The 17,197-nt window shown below is 32.8% G+C and overlaps 2 protein-coding genes across 4 annotated transcripts; one reads left to right on the top strand and one right to left on the bottom strand.

Moving 5' to 3' along the window:
* The first annotated feature begins 569 nt into the window (after positions 1-569).
* Positions 570-6,212, top strand: LOC126715699 (uncharacterized). 3 transcript variants are annotated; one of them, XM_050416444.1, is made up of 5 exons: positions 570-1,119; positions 1,744-1,953; positions 3,587-3,713; positions 3,865-3,978; positions 5,767-6,212. In XM_050416444.1, the coding sequence occupies exons 1-5, from the start codon at positions 817-819 to the stop codon at positions 5,880-5,882; spliced, it is 870 nt and encodes a 289-aa protein (XP_050272401.1). In that variant the 5' UTR covers positions 570-816; the 3' UTR covers positions 5,883-6,212. The 3 variants fall into 3 exon arrangements, with proteins under 3 accessions (XP_050272401.1, XP_050272403.1, XP_050272402.1); XM_050416446.1 differs by having other exon boundaries at positions 571-1,101; positions 1,747-1,953; XM_050416445.1 differs by having other exon boundaries at positions 572-1,101.
* Positions 6,213-8,447: 2,235 nt separating this feature from the next.
* LOC126715698 (uncharacterized) lies at positions 8,448-16,081 on the bottom strand. The gene is made up of 15 exons (XM_050416443.1): positions 15,759-16,081; positions 14,942-15,283; positions 14,728-14,807; positions 14,108-14,208; positions 13,843-13,965; positions 13,552-13,621; positions 12,738-12,824; positions 12,535-12,600; positions 12,318-12,410; positions 11,908-11,964; positions 11,669-11,797; positions 11,484-11,574; positions 10,611-10,699; positions 9,190-9,383; positions 8,448-8,806 (listed from the first exon to the last, which is right to left on the bottom strand). Exons 2-15 carry the CDS (start codon positions 15,162-15,164, stop codon positions 8,740-8,742), a joined length of 1,470 nt encoding a protein of 489 aa, XP_050272400.1. The 5' UTR covers positions 15,165-15,283; positions 15,759-16,081; the 3' UTR covers positions 8,448-8,739.
* Positions 16,082-17,197: the final 1,116 nt, after the last annotated feature.

Here is a 17,197-nt window from a genome sequence, read left to right as displayed (position 1 = left end):
TCAGCTCTTCTTGAAAAATATAAGAAAATTCCAGGCGTTTATCAAAAAAAAAAAAAAAAAAAAAAAATCCAGGCTATTACTGTGTGATAATTTTATCCAGTGACATGCATACAAAATTCATGCAATTTTCATACAAACTTTCGTAAATTGCAATGCTCTCTTATAATTTTGTATTTTACCAAAATGCATACAAAGTTCATGCAATTTTCATACAAAGTTCATTACAGGCTATAACAAACCTAGCAATAATGCCACATTCGTAAATTGCTTTTTTTTTTTCTTTTTCTTTTTTTGTCTTCTAAAATATGTGATTGGTTGGATTTTAGTACATTGAACCTCGTTAGTAAAATAAAAATGATTTTGTTAAAAAAAAATACATAATATGTAATGGAAAAGAAGGAAATGGGTTAAATTGAAACAAATTTAAAATTCAAAATAATAATAAAACTCTTTAAAAATTGGCCGAGGGACCAAAATCAAAACAACTTCATATTTGAGAGACAAAAATGTAAATTCATTCAAATATATTAAGAAATATGTTATTAAAGATACCGCAACGTTGCGTTTCGAAGCCTGAGAAACGGTGGCAAAAGAAAGCGAGGGAGCGAGGAGGAGTGCGGAGAAAAGATCGAATAGCATCATTCACAGCTAGCTATATAAAATAAAGAGAGAGGTTTCTGGAAACTCACTATATTTTACTTAAAAAAAAAAAAAAAATTACTGTATATTCTCATAGCAATTAGCAATAGCTTCAGCTTCCGAAATCCCCAAATTGTTCTGAGAAGTGAGAAACCCTAAAAAGAAAGAAGAAAAAAAATGGTGGTGATAGAAGTGGAAGAGAGCAACGTGAATCCTCCAAAACCAGCACCAGCACCATCATCGACATCGCACAACGCCTCCGATGGCTTTGAAACCGCCAGCGACGGTGAGCTACCCAGCGACGACGACGACGACAATGGCAGTGATGCAACCAACGCCGTAAATGCACAACAACAAGAACAACAACAAGAGGACCACCAGATTGTTCCTCCACAACCTCAACCTGAAGAACACGACGAAGCCGACTCTTCTTCCCAAAACGACGACGCACTCCAACAACAGGTTATTCATTCTATTTGGGTAGTACACTAGTTCATTGATTTTCCATTGGATCTCGATTTTGCTTTTGGATTTTATTTTATTTTTTTATGAATGAATGTAACGTTATTCTATTCTATTATCTGATTAATCATTTCCACTATATTAACATTTAATCTTTGATGATGCCAAGTTATATATCATCTATTTCAGCACCGATTTCTAAAAAAGAGTTAATCTTCCAAATTTTGAAGAATCAGTTGCTATTTATGTGCTATAAGAATTATTAATCTTCAAATTGCAACCTTAGTATGAAATCATATATATATATATATATATATATATATTTATATCCAATTGTTCTTTTCTTCAGTCAAAAGCAAATTGTTGGGTAAGGAAAGTAAACTCGTGAAGTACAGGATCTTTGTAACATCCAATGTGTAAATTAGAGAGCATCTTCATGGGATGTGTTACTTTAACCATAGGGGCTTTATTTGTGTTGTATTTAGTATTATTCTTTCAGGCCAAAGTTAACTTGAATTGTTTTTATTTATTTATCTGTATTTAATGCTAAATATGGAATCTGATTTTGTTAGCTGCATCCACCGTTTTTCTTATCTCCAAAAAATAAAATAAATCTGAATTTGTTCTATTTTTGTTTTAAAGCAGAAAGCCTTAGAGCAAGAAAATGATGCGAAAGCCTTAGAGCAAGCAAATGATGCGAAATTGGAAGGAAATAAGTTGTTTGGAGATGGGCAGTTTGAGGAGGCGCTATCACAGTATGAGCTTGCTCTACAAGTTGCACCAGATATGCCTTCCTCTTCAGAATTACGCTCCATATGCCATGCAAATTGTGCAATATGTTATACGAAACTGGTATGTTTTTCTTTCCAATGATACATAGACCAAAAAAAAAATTTGATTGTTCAGAAACCCCAAATTAGAATTTACATATTCTATGCAGTGAAACATAAAGTTGTATACTTGTACAATGTTCATGTTCATATTATTAGTTATTTCTGTTTCTATTATTGGACATATCAATGCTAGTAATAATTTAATTACTGCGGCTGATATATGTTTTAACCTTACTACTAAAGAAAACTCTTTATGGTTTCTCATCATGAAAGACACTCACATTTGTGGATCACTATACTGTACACCTTCTGTAGAGTTTTCTTAAGTTACTTTGTTTAGTATTATTGTAGACTTGTTGAGGTTGTGCTTAAGTTTGTGGACCAAGTCTTCCAAATAACTTTTTCTCTTGAGCCTTGGATTGCTACTCTCTCTGATATGTTGATCGCTTTGTGAGATCAACTTTGTGTGAATTTTTTTTAGAAATATGCCCAGTGTTGTTAAATTGTGCTTAGGCTTGCTTTAAGCTTTAAGCCCCAATTTCTAAGCACTTCACTTGGTCGAAGCAAAGCTCGTGTATTGAAGCGTGCCTTAGGCACTCTTTTTCTAGTTCTTTTAGAAGAAGCACAAAGCCCACCTTTTTTTTTTCTTCTAAAAAACATGAATTGTTAAAATTAAATGCTTGATCTTGAAGGAAATGACATAGACATGTTTTACCATGCAAACACTATTTTAAGGTGGTGTATTATACAAGCAATATTTTGTTCATATATTAGAAGCTACGAATAATAATAATTTATTGTTATTGACTTCTTGTACTTTTCGGTCTTTGCCTTTTGAATATATTTTGATAGTACCATTTAATTCTTTTGATCATAGCTTTCACAATTATGTATTTTTATAAAGCACAAGAGAATTATATAAATGTTTATTTTAAAATTTTTATCACTAGATTATTATCATATTGTTCATTAATAATTATTTTCAAATTTACTAATATAAAAATTAAGAAATTGAAATAATTATATCTTATGTAGAATTGAACTTGCAAACTTCATATTAATAATATTTTACATACTTAACCAAAAAAAAAAAAATTTAACTTACAAACTTTGTGCAATTGCACAATCTATTTTATAGCTAATACGCAAAATAGATTACTATTTTGAGTTTATTAACTTTTTTTATTATATATTATGTATCTTTCTATTAGAGGTATTATATATTATATTTGAAAATTTGTGCGCTTTACTCAATCAGGTGCACACTTGCTCTTTGTGCCTTTTGTGCTTAAGTGTGCTTGATGCTTTTACCAACACTGAATAGTGAATATTCATGATTATCAACATCTTTTGATAATGCTTGATGGATTTATGTCTCTTTGAAAATCTATTGTGGAGTGGCTTATGAAGCTAAAAAAGGAGAACTCTGGTTTTATTATGAAAGAGGCCAAAGGCTAATCTTTGTAATAAGGTCATATATAGAAGCATGTTGTTCAACACTGTCAAATGGGCATGAAATTTGGTATAATTGGATATGTGCCTACCAGTCACAGAATTTTAATTTAAGACTGTTTGTTCTATTGATGTCTTGATAGGTTCTCTGGAATTCTTATTTTATAACTTTTTACTCTTGATTTTAAATTTTTATTTAGGGAAAATATGATGAAACAATCAAGGAATGCACAAAATCATTAGAACTAAATCCTACATATATGAAGTCTCTGGTTAGAAGGGGAGAGGCTCATGAAAAGCTTGAACATTTTGAGGAGGCTATTGCTGGTACGTTTGGGTTTAATATAATAGTTGGACAGTTATATTTTTGTTCAATAAATAGTTTGATTGGATATCCTGGATTATGTTGCATTGTTAGATCCGTATGCTTATATGATGGGGGTTTTGTAATTGATATCATTCTCTGATTTACTTTTAGATATGAAAAAAATCTTGGAATTGGATCCTTCAAATGACCAAGCTAGGAAAACTATTCGCCGCTTGGAGCCGTTAGCTGCAGAAAAGCGAGAAAAGATGAAGGAAGAGATGATTTGTAAGTGTAGTGAATTTTTTTATGTGCCTTCTTCTTTCTCATCTTCTCACCTTTAGTAGTTTGAGAAAGGATGGATTGATTTTTTTTAAATCTTTATTATTGATAAGTTACACATGCACCCGTCATGAACCCCAAACCTCACCCTCCCCTTAGAACTTATAAGGGAGGGAGGAGTGCTAGTTGAGCTAGAGTTCATTGGCAAAAAGAACAGGATGCAACATGAGGATTGATTCTTAATTTTTAAAAAAAGAAAAAGAAAAACCCTTTTGGAAACTGTTACTGTTATTTGCGATGCTCTTTCCTACCAAGTTGGGTATGGGGCAAGATATTTGAGAATCTTCCCTCCCCCCCTCCTCTCTCTGTGCCTTACACACGCACATGCCTAGCTTTCACAAAGAGGAAAGAAATTTCTTTGAGGCATCACAGCTTCTTCTGACTACTCACATCACCTTATCTTATTATAGGGGTACATGGGCATGCAAATTAGACTAATTTTAAGATCACTTCATCACTTGCCAACTTATGTTTCTAAAGACCTGTTTTATGATTCTGGCAAATGGATGTTCATACTAGTCAATAAAAGATGACCAGAATTTAGGGAAAATACATTAAAGCAAAATAACCTTAATCTGTTTCATGTATGTTTGTTTGTATTCATGACTCAATAACTTCATCTAACGCATCATTCTATTAAGAAAAAATGCATATTATCATGTTCAAAATAATTACCAAAATAACATATGATTTTGACTGGTATATCACTGTCAATTGAGCAACTATGCAACAAACATGTTTCAGTCTATACTTAAATATTCCCTTTTTTTATATATAAGTAAAATAAATATTCGTAAATTATGTGTCAATCTTTTGACTTTGAACTATATCACAATTGGCATTTCAACTCAACAGCTAAAATGTCTGTTTCATCTGGATCATCAATTCTGCTGCATAGCTTCAGATTTTTCTTATAGTATAGTCACTCTATTAAGCAAATGAATAGCATCATTTTGCAACAGAGAGACTACACCATGGCATCATAAAGAAAATCTCATTGTAGGGGAATTAGTCAAATTCCATAAAACGAAAAACTTGCATTTTGTCCTAATATATCCATGCACTTATATTGAGCTTTATGGATGAAGTTGTCCGAACTTGGTAATTAGCACCTAAGCACATGATTTTGCTCTTGATACTATTTAGATGGACTCAACCAGGTACATACTCATTTGAACATCCGGCCTTTATGGCCCCATCATACCTAGGTTATTGCATGCTCTAAGTAATATCTTATATGTAGAAAGCATTTTTGGAGGCCTTTCCCATTATATTTGCTCTTTGGCTCAAATGACACTTCCTCTCCTTAAGGATTGGGTGGAGGGTCATGCATTCAAGGCCCGTTAGGTACTTGTGTAATTTACCATTTAAAGAGGGGGAAAAAAAGACTGCTCAAGACCCTTAAAAGCAAGGAAATTGAAAGTAGCATGACATTTTCAGCTGCCCAAATTGTTTTGAACATACATTCTTGCCTATGAACATTTGTTGTTTTTTATTTACACTTGTGTCCTTATATCAAAATTTCTTGTTTATGATTTTATTCTAGTACATTGACACTTGAATTTTGTATGTTTGATATATCCTGTGATGTTCATTCAGATGTTGGGTGCTTCATAGACTTGTATTTTCTGCATTATTGACAATTTAAGCAAATTTTTATTAGCTTCTTTGTGAACACTTCATGATTACTATTATCGACAGAAGTTAATTACATTACGTTGTTCTTGTGAGCAGCAAAGCTGAAAGATATGGGCAACTCTTTATTGGGCCGCTTCGGGATGAGTGTTGACAACTTCAAGGCTGTCAAAGATCCAAACACTGGTTCTTATTCCGTTTCGTTCCAACGTTAGTCTGGATGCATTTGGTCATGTAATTACTTCAACGATGTTGAATGGAAGCAGTCATAGAATGATACCACTGTGGGGCGTAGTTTTGTATGCTGAGTCCAATTGTTACAAGTAAAATCGCAAAGTTGATAAAATGATAGAATTTGGGGAATAGTTTTGGTTCTTTCATAAGAGCAGAAAGTGATGCAGTGTCCATTTGTGGTGGTGCTAATGGGCGAGTTACCATAAGTTTATTACTTGTATTTTAAGTTCTTTATTGTTGATATTCTCGGCAGCTCCTGCTTTTGATGAGGTTTATTTATCTAGAATATATAAAATATAAACTTTTTATTATGTTGGCTTTTTTTTCAAATGGTGTCACGTAATGCTCAAATTTGTTCATGTCACTGGTATTATATGAACATTTATATAATATAACAAATTTTGATTAAATTAGGTTTGATCTTTTCTATACAAATTCTAATTAAATTGGTAAATGCTTTTCATTCCTACAAAATTTATAATTTTATTAATTATTTATATTTATATACATCTAACAGATTTTTTTTTTTTTTTTTTTTTTTTTTTTTTTTATATTTCATACTGAACTTTCCCTTATATAATATGGAGTTAAATATCTGACTCATTGTTTTATGATTATGATGTTCGCTTTGGGAGAAGGGTCTCGTACGCTGCCTAGAACCCATTAATAGAAATACTTTTCCCTTTGTTCTTGATTAAGGGGATAGATGGATTATGGAAAGTTCAGGAATACTTGTCCCTAGAAAGTGAGCCTGGTAATAGGTCGTCTCCCATAAATAGCTAAATCCGATCATTGCACAAATACAATATTATATGAAACGTACCATTTGAGACAGTTGTTAAATGGGTGGGTTTAGATTAGGCTTATTTATTATCCATTTAACTAATTACTTCTAACCTAAATCCAATTATTATGTATAAATCCATTTGGGTTAATACCTATTTGACCCAATAATAATTAGATGGGTTTGATTGGGTAAATGAGTTTGGGTCGATTTTGACATCCCTAATTTGAGTAGAACCCCTTGGCGCTAAAAATGCATGGCTACTTATTAAAGGAGGGAGGCAAACAATGGGCCTTGGAAAGTGGTTTGGGTTGGCAAATTTCTGACTCAGAGTTATGTCTTATAACCACCTCAGCATCATCATTTCACTTCTCAATCCCATACCCATGAACTATACTGGGCCAAATTCAACATAGGATCAAAATATATAATTTAATGCCATCATTATGCATAATTCCTTCAAATTTAATTTTACTTCCCTTGTGCAAAAAAAAAAAAAAAAACTTAACCCAACCTCCACGACTTGCAAGTTGCAAGACTCTCATCTGTTCCCCATCGCAATGACCAAAGAATCAATTTTGAGACTACCAGAATCAATTTTGAGAGTACCAGGCCCAGCCAGTCATCATAAAGTTTATAACTGGCCCCATGTACGACCTGTCTAAAACTATAGCCTCATGCATGGTAAAATATTGATATTAGCCCCTTTGATATTAATTTAAAATATTGATAGCATGGCAAAATCTAATTTACCGATTTCACACCATATGGATAAGATTTTAACAAAAAAGATGTATGAAATTAAATTACTGATGGCATGGTAAAATTTAATTTACTCATTTTACAACATACATATAAGATTTAAACAAAAATGCTGAATGAATACTTTTAAAAACCACGATAAATTAGATAAATTAGAACTATTTTTGTGTATATTTTTTTACGCCATCAATAATTTAAATTAATATTTTTTTACATAAGTAATAATATAAACTAATAGTATCAAAATAGTGCTAATCAAAATTTGTTTAGATTATTAATGGTATGACAAAATTCAATTCAAGTAGAACTCCATGGTGGAGTTATCCTAAAAGCCTTAGGCCTCGTTTGGGAAGAGGGAATGGAATGGAAATGAATAAAAAAAATCATTTTAGAATATTCTTCCTTTCCCTTGTTTAAGAGTTTTAATGGAAGGAATGAAAAACTCATTCCCTTGTTAGGGAGTTTAAGTGAGAAGGTATGGAATGGGTAGGATGGAACATTCATTCCTCTCTATTCCTTCCCCCTGAAATTGGAAGGAATGAGAGGGAATGAAATTAAATTTAATAAATTTTTTTACTAAAACTCTCAAAATACCCTTATATATTCAACTCTTTATTTTAAAATATGAGTCTAATAATAATAGTGTCATAAAATAATTCTATTTTGTTCCTTCCATGTTGCTCCCAAACAAGATTCCTTACATTCCATTCATATTCATTTATTTCCATTCCTTTATTTTAAAACATCCAAACAAGGTTACTTAATTTCATTCGATTCCATTCTTTTCCATTCATTTCCCTTACTTAAATACATTTCATTCATTTCCATTCCCTTATGATCATTCTATTCTATTCCATTCCCTTCCCTTATGAACTCCCAAATGGAGCCTAAAGGATACTAAACCAATAACCAGATTATATCACAGATAATCTAATGTGACCCGGCACCTAGTGAAGTGAAAAGTGAAAGCATTATTAGTATAAATTGGGTGACAATGGTGTAACTTTGTAACCACCCCATTAAAACAGAACATTAACATTACAGTGATAAATTACACTTTATTCAAGATACAATTGATAGATATGATAAAAATTATTTACTCTTGGCACCAAAACTGAGAGCCAAACCTCACTACATGAAAGGATACAATTTTATTAACTAAGGTAAAACAGACTAGGAAGATATCTGATACTCCCCCATGTTGCCTGTAAGATGTCGGATACTTCTCTATATCATTCATACTTCTCTATATCATTCCTGTAAGGCACCTGACTGCGACCTTCCTATGGGAGCTACTTCCCAGCTAAAAACATATCGGCATGCTGCTCTAAGTATTCTTTGCTGTTCATCTCAGTTAATCTGCATTAATTGGTGGTGTCAATCAGCACTTACAGCAGGAAGACGATTATGACATTGTATAAACTACTCCACAAAACAGAAAAGCAAAAGAATAGCTATGTTGAAACATTGTTGCTTTGATTGCATAAATACAAATTGCAGTACAATTTTGGTCTATAAAAGCATATTGCCTGAAGGAAATCAGGTTGCCACTAAGTCAGGTGCATACGCAAGAAATGGTAATCATGATATTAGAATGGAAGAAAAAAGACAGTTCCCAACTCTGCATTAAATGATTAAGGTCATGTACAATCTCTACTCAACCACATTAAAAGAAATTTAAAAGGAAAAAAGAAAAAGAAAAAGGGACTGATGCTATAGTTAAAATCCAGAGGGCACCGTACCTACTAACGGTGCGGTCTTTTGCAAATCCCAGTTCATTGTCCACACAAAGGTCAAAATCATCAACTTTCCTTGATCTTGAAGAAGTTCTAGGTGCCCTGTGTTGAGCATCAGAAATTGTCACTATCCTTTCGAAAAGTTCTTGAGGACTCCCCTCAGCTGTACACAACAGTCTGCCCTTGTTCTCATACATTACCTTTGGTGGCAAGAGTAAAAGAAATAGTTCAATTTTAGCTACTCATCAGAAGAAGAAGAAGAAGAAGATAAACATGGAAAATTCCAAGCTGTATAGTGTAAATACAATGGCCTTGCCAGAGAGATGCTCAAGTTCAATTATTCACACGATTTTTTAAAATCTCAATGTCAGGTTATGGCCTTTCAAGTAATAGAAATTCTTTGGAATTGGTATCCAAGAAAGGGTATTCATCCTTCTTTTTTCTTCCCCCAGCGTTTCAGTGAATTATCAGCTTCTTTACCTAACTCTGCCTGTGTTTGTGCTTAGTGGCATATATTTCGTCCACAGCGTGTTCCAGATAACTCTGCCTATGTTTGTGCTTAGTGGCATATATTTAGTCCACAGCCAGTTCAAAAGCCAGGTAAAGGATGGTTGCAGTAGGTCGGCGGCCAGCGTAAAATTTAGTCACTCTTATGAACATCCCCTATTCATGTGGCCGACCCAATCTAATCTGTCGAGGATCCATAACCTACTCCAAATTTTGAGACTAAGGCTTTGTTGTATCAGCTTCGTTATCTCGGTAAAGGATTCTTTAAAGTCTAAGGGCATCATCAGTTCATCATTACTGATGGTAATATTGCATTTATATAAATTTTTTTCCTAAAAAGAAAAATAGGCAGAAAGTAATTAAAGGAACAAGAAGTCATAAGAAAAAACCATGATGACTAACAGAGAGATTGAACTCAAATTTTATTTTCATATACAACCACTATGAGCAAGTAGAGCCTTTTTTCTTTACTTTTTTGTTTAGTCCATACAAAGAAAGAGTTACTTTTCTACATTCATGACATGCCTAGAAGGTAGAAGCAACTCACGAAAGTTAGCTTTGATTGCTTCTAAAACAATATCTGTTGTTCTACTTGGGACTCAAGACTTTTGCAATTCTTAATTGTTATGGGTCCTTTCTTCTCTTTATTGTTTTTATTTTTTTTATTTTTTTCGATCTTTTCATCTTCCCCACAACTTACAATAATTAGTTTTTCCAAATTACTATGCTGGAGAAAGGACCATGTTTGACACTAAACTGAAAGAGCTGGCTGCAAGTGGCAAACATATTTAATCTGTGACATGAGGATGACCAAATAGCTGAAGCTAAGTTTTTTCAAGTCTAACCTAGTATATGAAGTCCAACTTTTAGTAATATAATATTTAGAAAGGCCGAAACAGTTGAGAACAATTAGGGCATACATCAACAAGAGTGACAAACCGATATGCTGCTGTCCTATTGTGTAGTCCAAGAATTGGGACACCTTCCAATGCCAGGGTATGGAATTTCTCTGCAAAACAAAAATGAATAATGTTACATATGAATAAATTCCAACCCGCACACACACAATATGCACCCAAGAATGACACTTCAGACATCTAGAAAGCATAAAGATGTTTGAAACTTGACATTTTGGTAGCTACAAGCTACGATATATCCTATGCCAAATTGGATATTAAAAGCATAAAGAAAACCACTTTTAGAGGAAAAGAAAACACCAAATTTAATTAATTGTTTTTTCAAAGAAGGTTAAGGAAAAGTAATTTGAAGATTTAGAAAGAAATAAGCATTAAAATTTATCTATGAATGTTCAGTTGTATGTTTTGTGTGTAACCACTCTCCTGTTCAATAATACAGTCATTTTTTCTGACAGTTATCAATTAAATTATATTCCTGATCTATAACATGCAACTAATCTCAGTTAAAAATAGCGATATCCAACTATTTTGAATTGGATACTAAAAGCATAAAGAAAACCACTTTTAGAGGAAAAGAAAACACCAAATTTAATTAATTGTTTTTTCAAAGAAGGTTAAGGAAAAGTAATTTGAAGATTCAGAAAGAAATAAGCATTAAAATTTATCTATGAATGCTCATTTGTATGTTTTGTGTGTAACCACTCTCCTGTTCAATAATACAGTCATTTTTTATGACAGCTATCAATTAGATTATATTCCTGATCTATAACACGTAACTAATCTCAGTTAAATGCAGCGATATTCAACAATTTTGAATTGGCTATACATATATCCTAACAAGCACATCAAAATCCAGAAAGCTAAGATCTGACTTACTGAACAATCCAAAATAATCTGCAGCTCCAAGTGGTCTGTCACAGAGTTCCTCAAAAGGAAAATATGCGCATCCATTAGCACCAAGAGGAACCTACAATATTAATTATTTTAAGAAAGGGTTTAAGAAAAATTTGACCAAGTACATGCTCTGCATAAGCCATTGCACAATATAACTTAGCAGATACCTGCAACGTCCTTCCCATTACTACTTCAACCTCTTGTGGACTAGCTGTGTGCTCCCCAATCAATTGCTGGAACTTTTGCTTGAGAAAGCCAGACATGTCTTTGCCAATAAAGTAGAATCCTTGCTCTGCCTGCAATTCAAGGCAAACAAGAAAAGTTAGAAATCTATAGTAAATAGGAATTAGCAGCCGAATATGCAGACAAAACTTTATATATACATATAACCAAGCTGATATCATACCGAAGTCATCTTCCGATAGTCAACTGACGAACCAATTTGATGAACTATACATCGTTCCTACACAATATAATTTTAAAATTTAGCATGTTAATACTAAAACAAGAAGAAAGCCTCATTCCTGAAACTTTGGAAAAATGCTACTCTTTCGAGTCTTTGCTTTCTCATATATATAAACAAATGCATAATCAGACCATCGCTTCCTTAAAAATCACAGGCATAAGTGGGGAATTGCAAATACAAACTCAAAAGAAAACTTTCGGTCACAAAACAAGTGGCTTGGCATGAATTTAAAGTTTTTTGAAAGTTAAAAATCAATGCAAAAACTTCTTTTTGAGCAAAATACATGCTAAGCTCACATGGATTAAGCTATCTAATCACCAATCTTTACGAGATAACATCAATATACGCACCTTCAAAGTAGCAATGAAGGGTAGAAAAAGATCCCTCTGCAGTCCGCCTTCATAGAGGTTATCAGGAGCACGATTTGAGGTGGAGACAAGAATCTGTACTTACCTCCCACCACAAACACAAACATACGATTGTTATGTTTTCTTTCAGAATAAATGTACAAGTTAATAAATTGTAGAGCAAAGAACAAAAGAAAACAGAGGCAATTAAACTACTTACAACACCATTGCTGAATAGCTGTCTAAACAAACGGTTTAGTATCAATGCATCAGCAACGTCAGTCACCTATGGGGAGCCACATTACAAAGGAAATCAGGATATTTATAAAATTACAAAGCAATTGGATGTGATATACAGAGGCAACTTTTTTATGATAAGTATGATATACAGAGGCAACTATATGACAACTAGTAGTATTTTACCATAAATTCATCAAGACATAATAAAATTGCTTCATCAGATATTTCATCGGCAACAGCTTCAAGTGGATCTGCCACACCCCTGTGCTTCTGCAAAAAAAAAAAAAAAAAAATACAAAATACAAAATCCATAACAAACTTCAAAATCTGCATAAGACTAGGTGCCACGTAAAAACTAGAGTGAATGAGATGAACTCTGGACCGGAAGTGATAACAAATTTCACAATGTGTTCGTAAGAGACAAAATTTGTGGGTCTAACTAACCTAAAAGATTTAGCTTTCTAGACCGATTTCTCAAACTACCAATAAGATAAGGCTGAAAGGACCAAAGAAGAAAAATAGTTCATCAATATGCATGCCAGTTAGAGGTTTAAAACAGCCTGGCCTGTAAGCCTTTTGATATTAACCATCCAAGAGATTGCTCACTGACCCATTGTATGTTCTGCCCTTTTTGAAAATTATCTAAACTAGTAGTGGCGGGACTACCTGACAGTTTACTAGAAAAATATATATCAGCTTCAGGAAACTTAGAGCTAAGTATGAAAAATATTTTTTATTTTTTTGATTTTTATGTAAGCACAAAAAATACAATCTTTATTGAAAATAAATTTTCTTAAATTTATGAAGGGTTTTACTAATCTATGCCCCCATTTTAAGAAACTTTTTATGGAAAAATGAAAAAGTTATTAACTTTTTTGATAGGTTTTTCAATTCCCCATAAAATGTTTCCAAAAATGGATGATTAATGTATGCCCTAAGGGCATACATTAACAAGACCCATTTATGAAACCAAATTAAAACATATCTGGAATCTTACTTGCAAGCGGCTATGAACATTTAACATAAAGTCATGAAAATGGATCCTTTTTTTCCTCCAACTAGAGGGCCTGACAAAGGGGAAATTGAGTAATATCAGATAAATCCAGTAATAATGGTGATAAGTCAGAGTTGAAATCAAGAGAATTAAGATTAATAACATCTATCTCAATGCCATATAGCCTTTACGCATGCTCTTATTAGGAATGTTTCTAAATCTTTCTGAATGACAGATTCATAACAACAAGGAAGCCAAAAACCGTAACAGATCAAATCCGCATATCAAACTTACAATTGATCAAAAAACAGGTCCATCAACATAGTTTTTCCAGTCCCTACTCCTCCAAAAAGATATAGACCCTTGACAGGTGAGTATGAAGATTGGGGTATGAATCGAGACCACAACCACCTACTCCTGTATACAAACAAATTAGTGACTAATTGGCAAATGGGTATTTTTTTTTTTTAAAAAAAAATTCTATAGCCGAAGTATATTCAGAATAAAATAAAGAACTTGTCTGTGCTAACAGAATATCATAACAAAATGGAAGATTTACCTTCCAGCTTTTTCAGAAGCCGAATACCTATCCAACCGGCAGGCATCAGCAGAAGCAACAAGCTCATCATATAGTCTCTGAAGTTCTCGTAAGGTGTCTACCTGCAAAAACACTCTTAGATCCATTCAACTAGGAAAACCATAGCAGATATGAAAGTAATTGCCTTACAACTATGTACAAAGTCCATTAAGCTCTCAACCAATCTTACAGTATACTCACATCTAACAATATCTGTTATTAATGGCATACAATATTCAATTATCCAAAAATCAAATAATGTTATTTTTTCCCCCTCCCGATAAGTGAAGGTGTAAGGGAATGAACCCCTAACATTTCCCACCAATAAGGTGGTGGATGTGCAACTAGACGAAAAGTCCATTGGCTAATAACGGGAAAATTAAGCAAATAATAAGCTATACGATAGGTCAAGGTGAATTCAAAGTGTGCACTAATTCTCTGCAAAAGCAGAATTTAGTCCTCAAAGAAGTTGACTAGAAGTAAAAGTACAATGCTCAAAATAGTTTACATAATTGGGGCATTCCTAAGCTTTAACCTTTCATTTCCCTAATTTTATGTCTCAAAACTGACACTCAAGCATGCAGGGCTGAAGTGTATAATACCTGGAAGCTATCACCATCCGCAAGTTCACCAGCAGCAATTCTTCGTTCATACTCAACTAGAGGCCCTGCTCCATTCACATCTGCAGTTTAACCAAAAATAACCGAAATCATCAACAACAAAAAAAAAGAGAAAAATTGAGTCAGAGTTCAATACAGTTTTGTTCATACAAGGGGATAAAAATTCAATTAATGATAACCAGAAATCAAAAGCAACCTGCATTTGTAACTTTAGCAGCATCAGCTGACATGGCTCTTGAGATCATAAATGTGAGGTATCGAAATCTATTGAATTCGGCATTGTTAGTAAATTTACAAACAGACCCAGTATTAGTCTCTATCAAATGCTTCCGGGTATTCACAAATCCACCCGAATAATTACATTTTTTATGCTGAAGAGACAATCGAGTGTGGCGAAGGGATCGGGCCAATGTTCTCATCTTCAATCCGAGGTCTCAATAGAAATTCCCAATAAACTTAAGCCACTCCAAGCCTCCAATCAAGAAGAGATTAAGGAGTGGTTTCAAACTTCAAAGAACCTTACAAATATACAGAGCCCCTAAAACAATAGCAGTAAAAATCCATTATTGAAACAGAACATATTCTTAGGTCCTTTCATAAACTAAAATAATACACAGAATAAGCCTTTCACGGTCATCACTATTATATTTACATAGAATCAGAATATGAAAATCACAGTAAAAAGGTACAAAATTTTACTAAAATAATAAACTTTAGGCCTTTTCAATGACAATAACAAGTACAGGATAATTATATCTTGATCAACGAAATCACTGACCATCTCTACAAAAACCCCATATTAAAAATTTTTTTTATTAAAAAAAAAAAAAAAAAAAAAACCATATCTATTAACAACAATTCATTACCAGAAACTCCCATTCTTTTTTCCAATCTGCATGAAACCCAGCTCATAACAAATTGTTACAAAAATTATTATCTCAACTAAAGAAAAAAAAAATCTAGAACAATGGCATGAATTTTTTATTTTTAGAGAAATAAAGTAAAGAAAGTACCTGATATAAACGAGACTCCGATAAAACTGGAACTACCAAAAGAGTCTTGGGGGTTTCTTTGAATTCTTTGTGAGTTCTGAGAGATAAAGAATTATGTAGTACCTCGGAAGAATCAAATTAATCAATCCTCACACGTAGCAGTAACCGAGAATAGCAAAAACTAAAAACAACAAGTACAGCAACCTATGATTTCGGAGAGACCTCGAAAGAGTAGGAAGAGAAAAAAAAGAGTGTTTGTGTGTATGATCTGACTTCTGAGACACTCCGATGATTCTCCCGGTAGTTTTGAGGTTTGGTCTTTTATCTTCTTTTTTTTTTTCTTTTTTTTCTTTTTTTTTTGCCTTTTAAGTTTTTGGTATAATGAGATGGGTTGGATTTAGCTTTACACGTTAGCTTTTGCTTGACCTGTAATGCAATAATATTGCAATTACTCACGTCACATGAATGTCGATTACCACATGGCACATGCTATCTGTGTATTTTTTACAAAAAATTATTATTATTATTATTATAGTACTATTAGAAAAGTATTTCTTGGAAAATGAAAATTTTGTTATAACAAAATCAAAATGAAGATTTTGATTTTTTTAAATTTTGGTGGGGCCCACTTTTGTACCATGCCGCAGGCCCTTTGTCACAATTTTTTAGCTATAATTTTTTGGAAGGTGGGGTCCACTATCTAATTGGGGCCCTTTTTGCTCTTTTTCGGGTTTCAATCGAATACCGGCAGTGGCGTGGCGTCTAGTTGTTGCATGTATTAAGAAAAATTGTAGGAAACCAATGTCACACATGTTGACTTGCCTTTTATATATATCTGATAAGTCTCTTTTTTTTTTTTTTTCGAAAAAAAAAAAAAAAAAACTCTAATTTTTCGATCACTGTTATTAGATATGGAATAGGATTTTAAAGATTAAAAAATATATGGATTTCAGATTTTTAAGTATATGGAGCAGTAGTGATCAAGTATGAATTGAATTATTCAATTGGATTTGAGATTTTTAAATATGGGCAATGGTGATCAATTATATGGGTTGAATTGTCTTTAAAATGTCAACATCAAACAAGTGCAATTTCTTTTCTTATTAGTGGAGTTGGATGGTGAAGGTACATATTGATGAGTTGTGACATGTGACTTCTCTTTAATTTATTTTAATATGCTAAGTTTATTAATAACTTGGAACTTTTCTAATTCCCGTGAACCTGTCATATGTTTTTTGTTTTCTTTACTAAATTCTTAATTGTAAAATAGAAAAATTAATGCATAAGGATTTGTCTAAATAAACTTCTTTTTCTTTTTCTTTTTTAAGAATACTAATTATTTTAGCGCACATACGAGAAAAAGTAAGAATGTCTTAAAAAAACTAACACTGGTGTATATTAAAAATGGCTTAACTCTTAGATATACAACACAAGTTTTAAACCTCTTTAACTCACACTCA

The sequence above is a fragment of the Quercus robur genome, chromosome 2 (assembly GCF_932294415.1).
Source record: "Quercus robur chromosome 2, dhQueRobu3.1, whole genome shotgun sequence".
Taxonomy (NCBI): Eukaryota; Viridiplantae; Streptophyta; class Magnoliopsida; order Fagales; family Fagaceae; genus Quercus; species Quercus robur.
The sequence above is the reverse complement of the archived record's forward strand: the minus strand, read 5'-3'. Positions and strand labels throughout refer to the sequence as shown.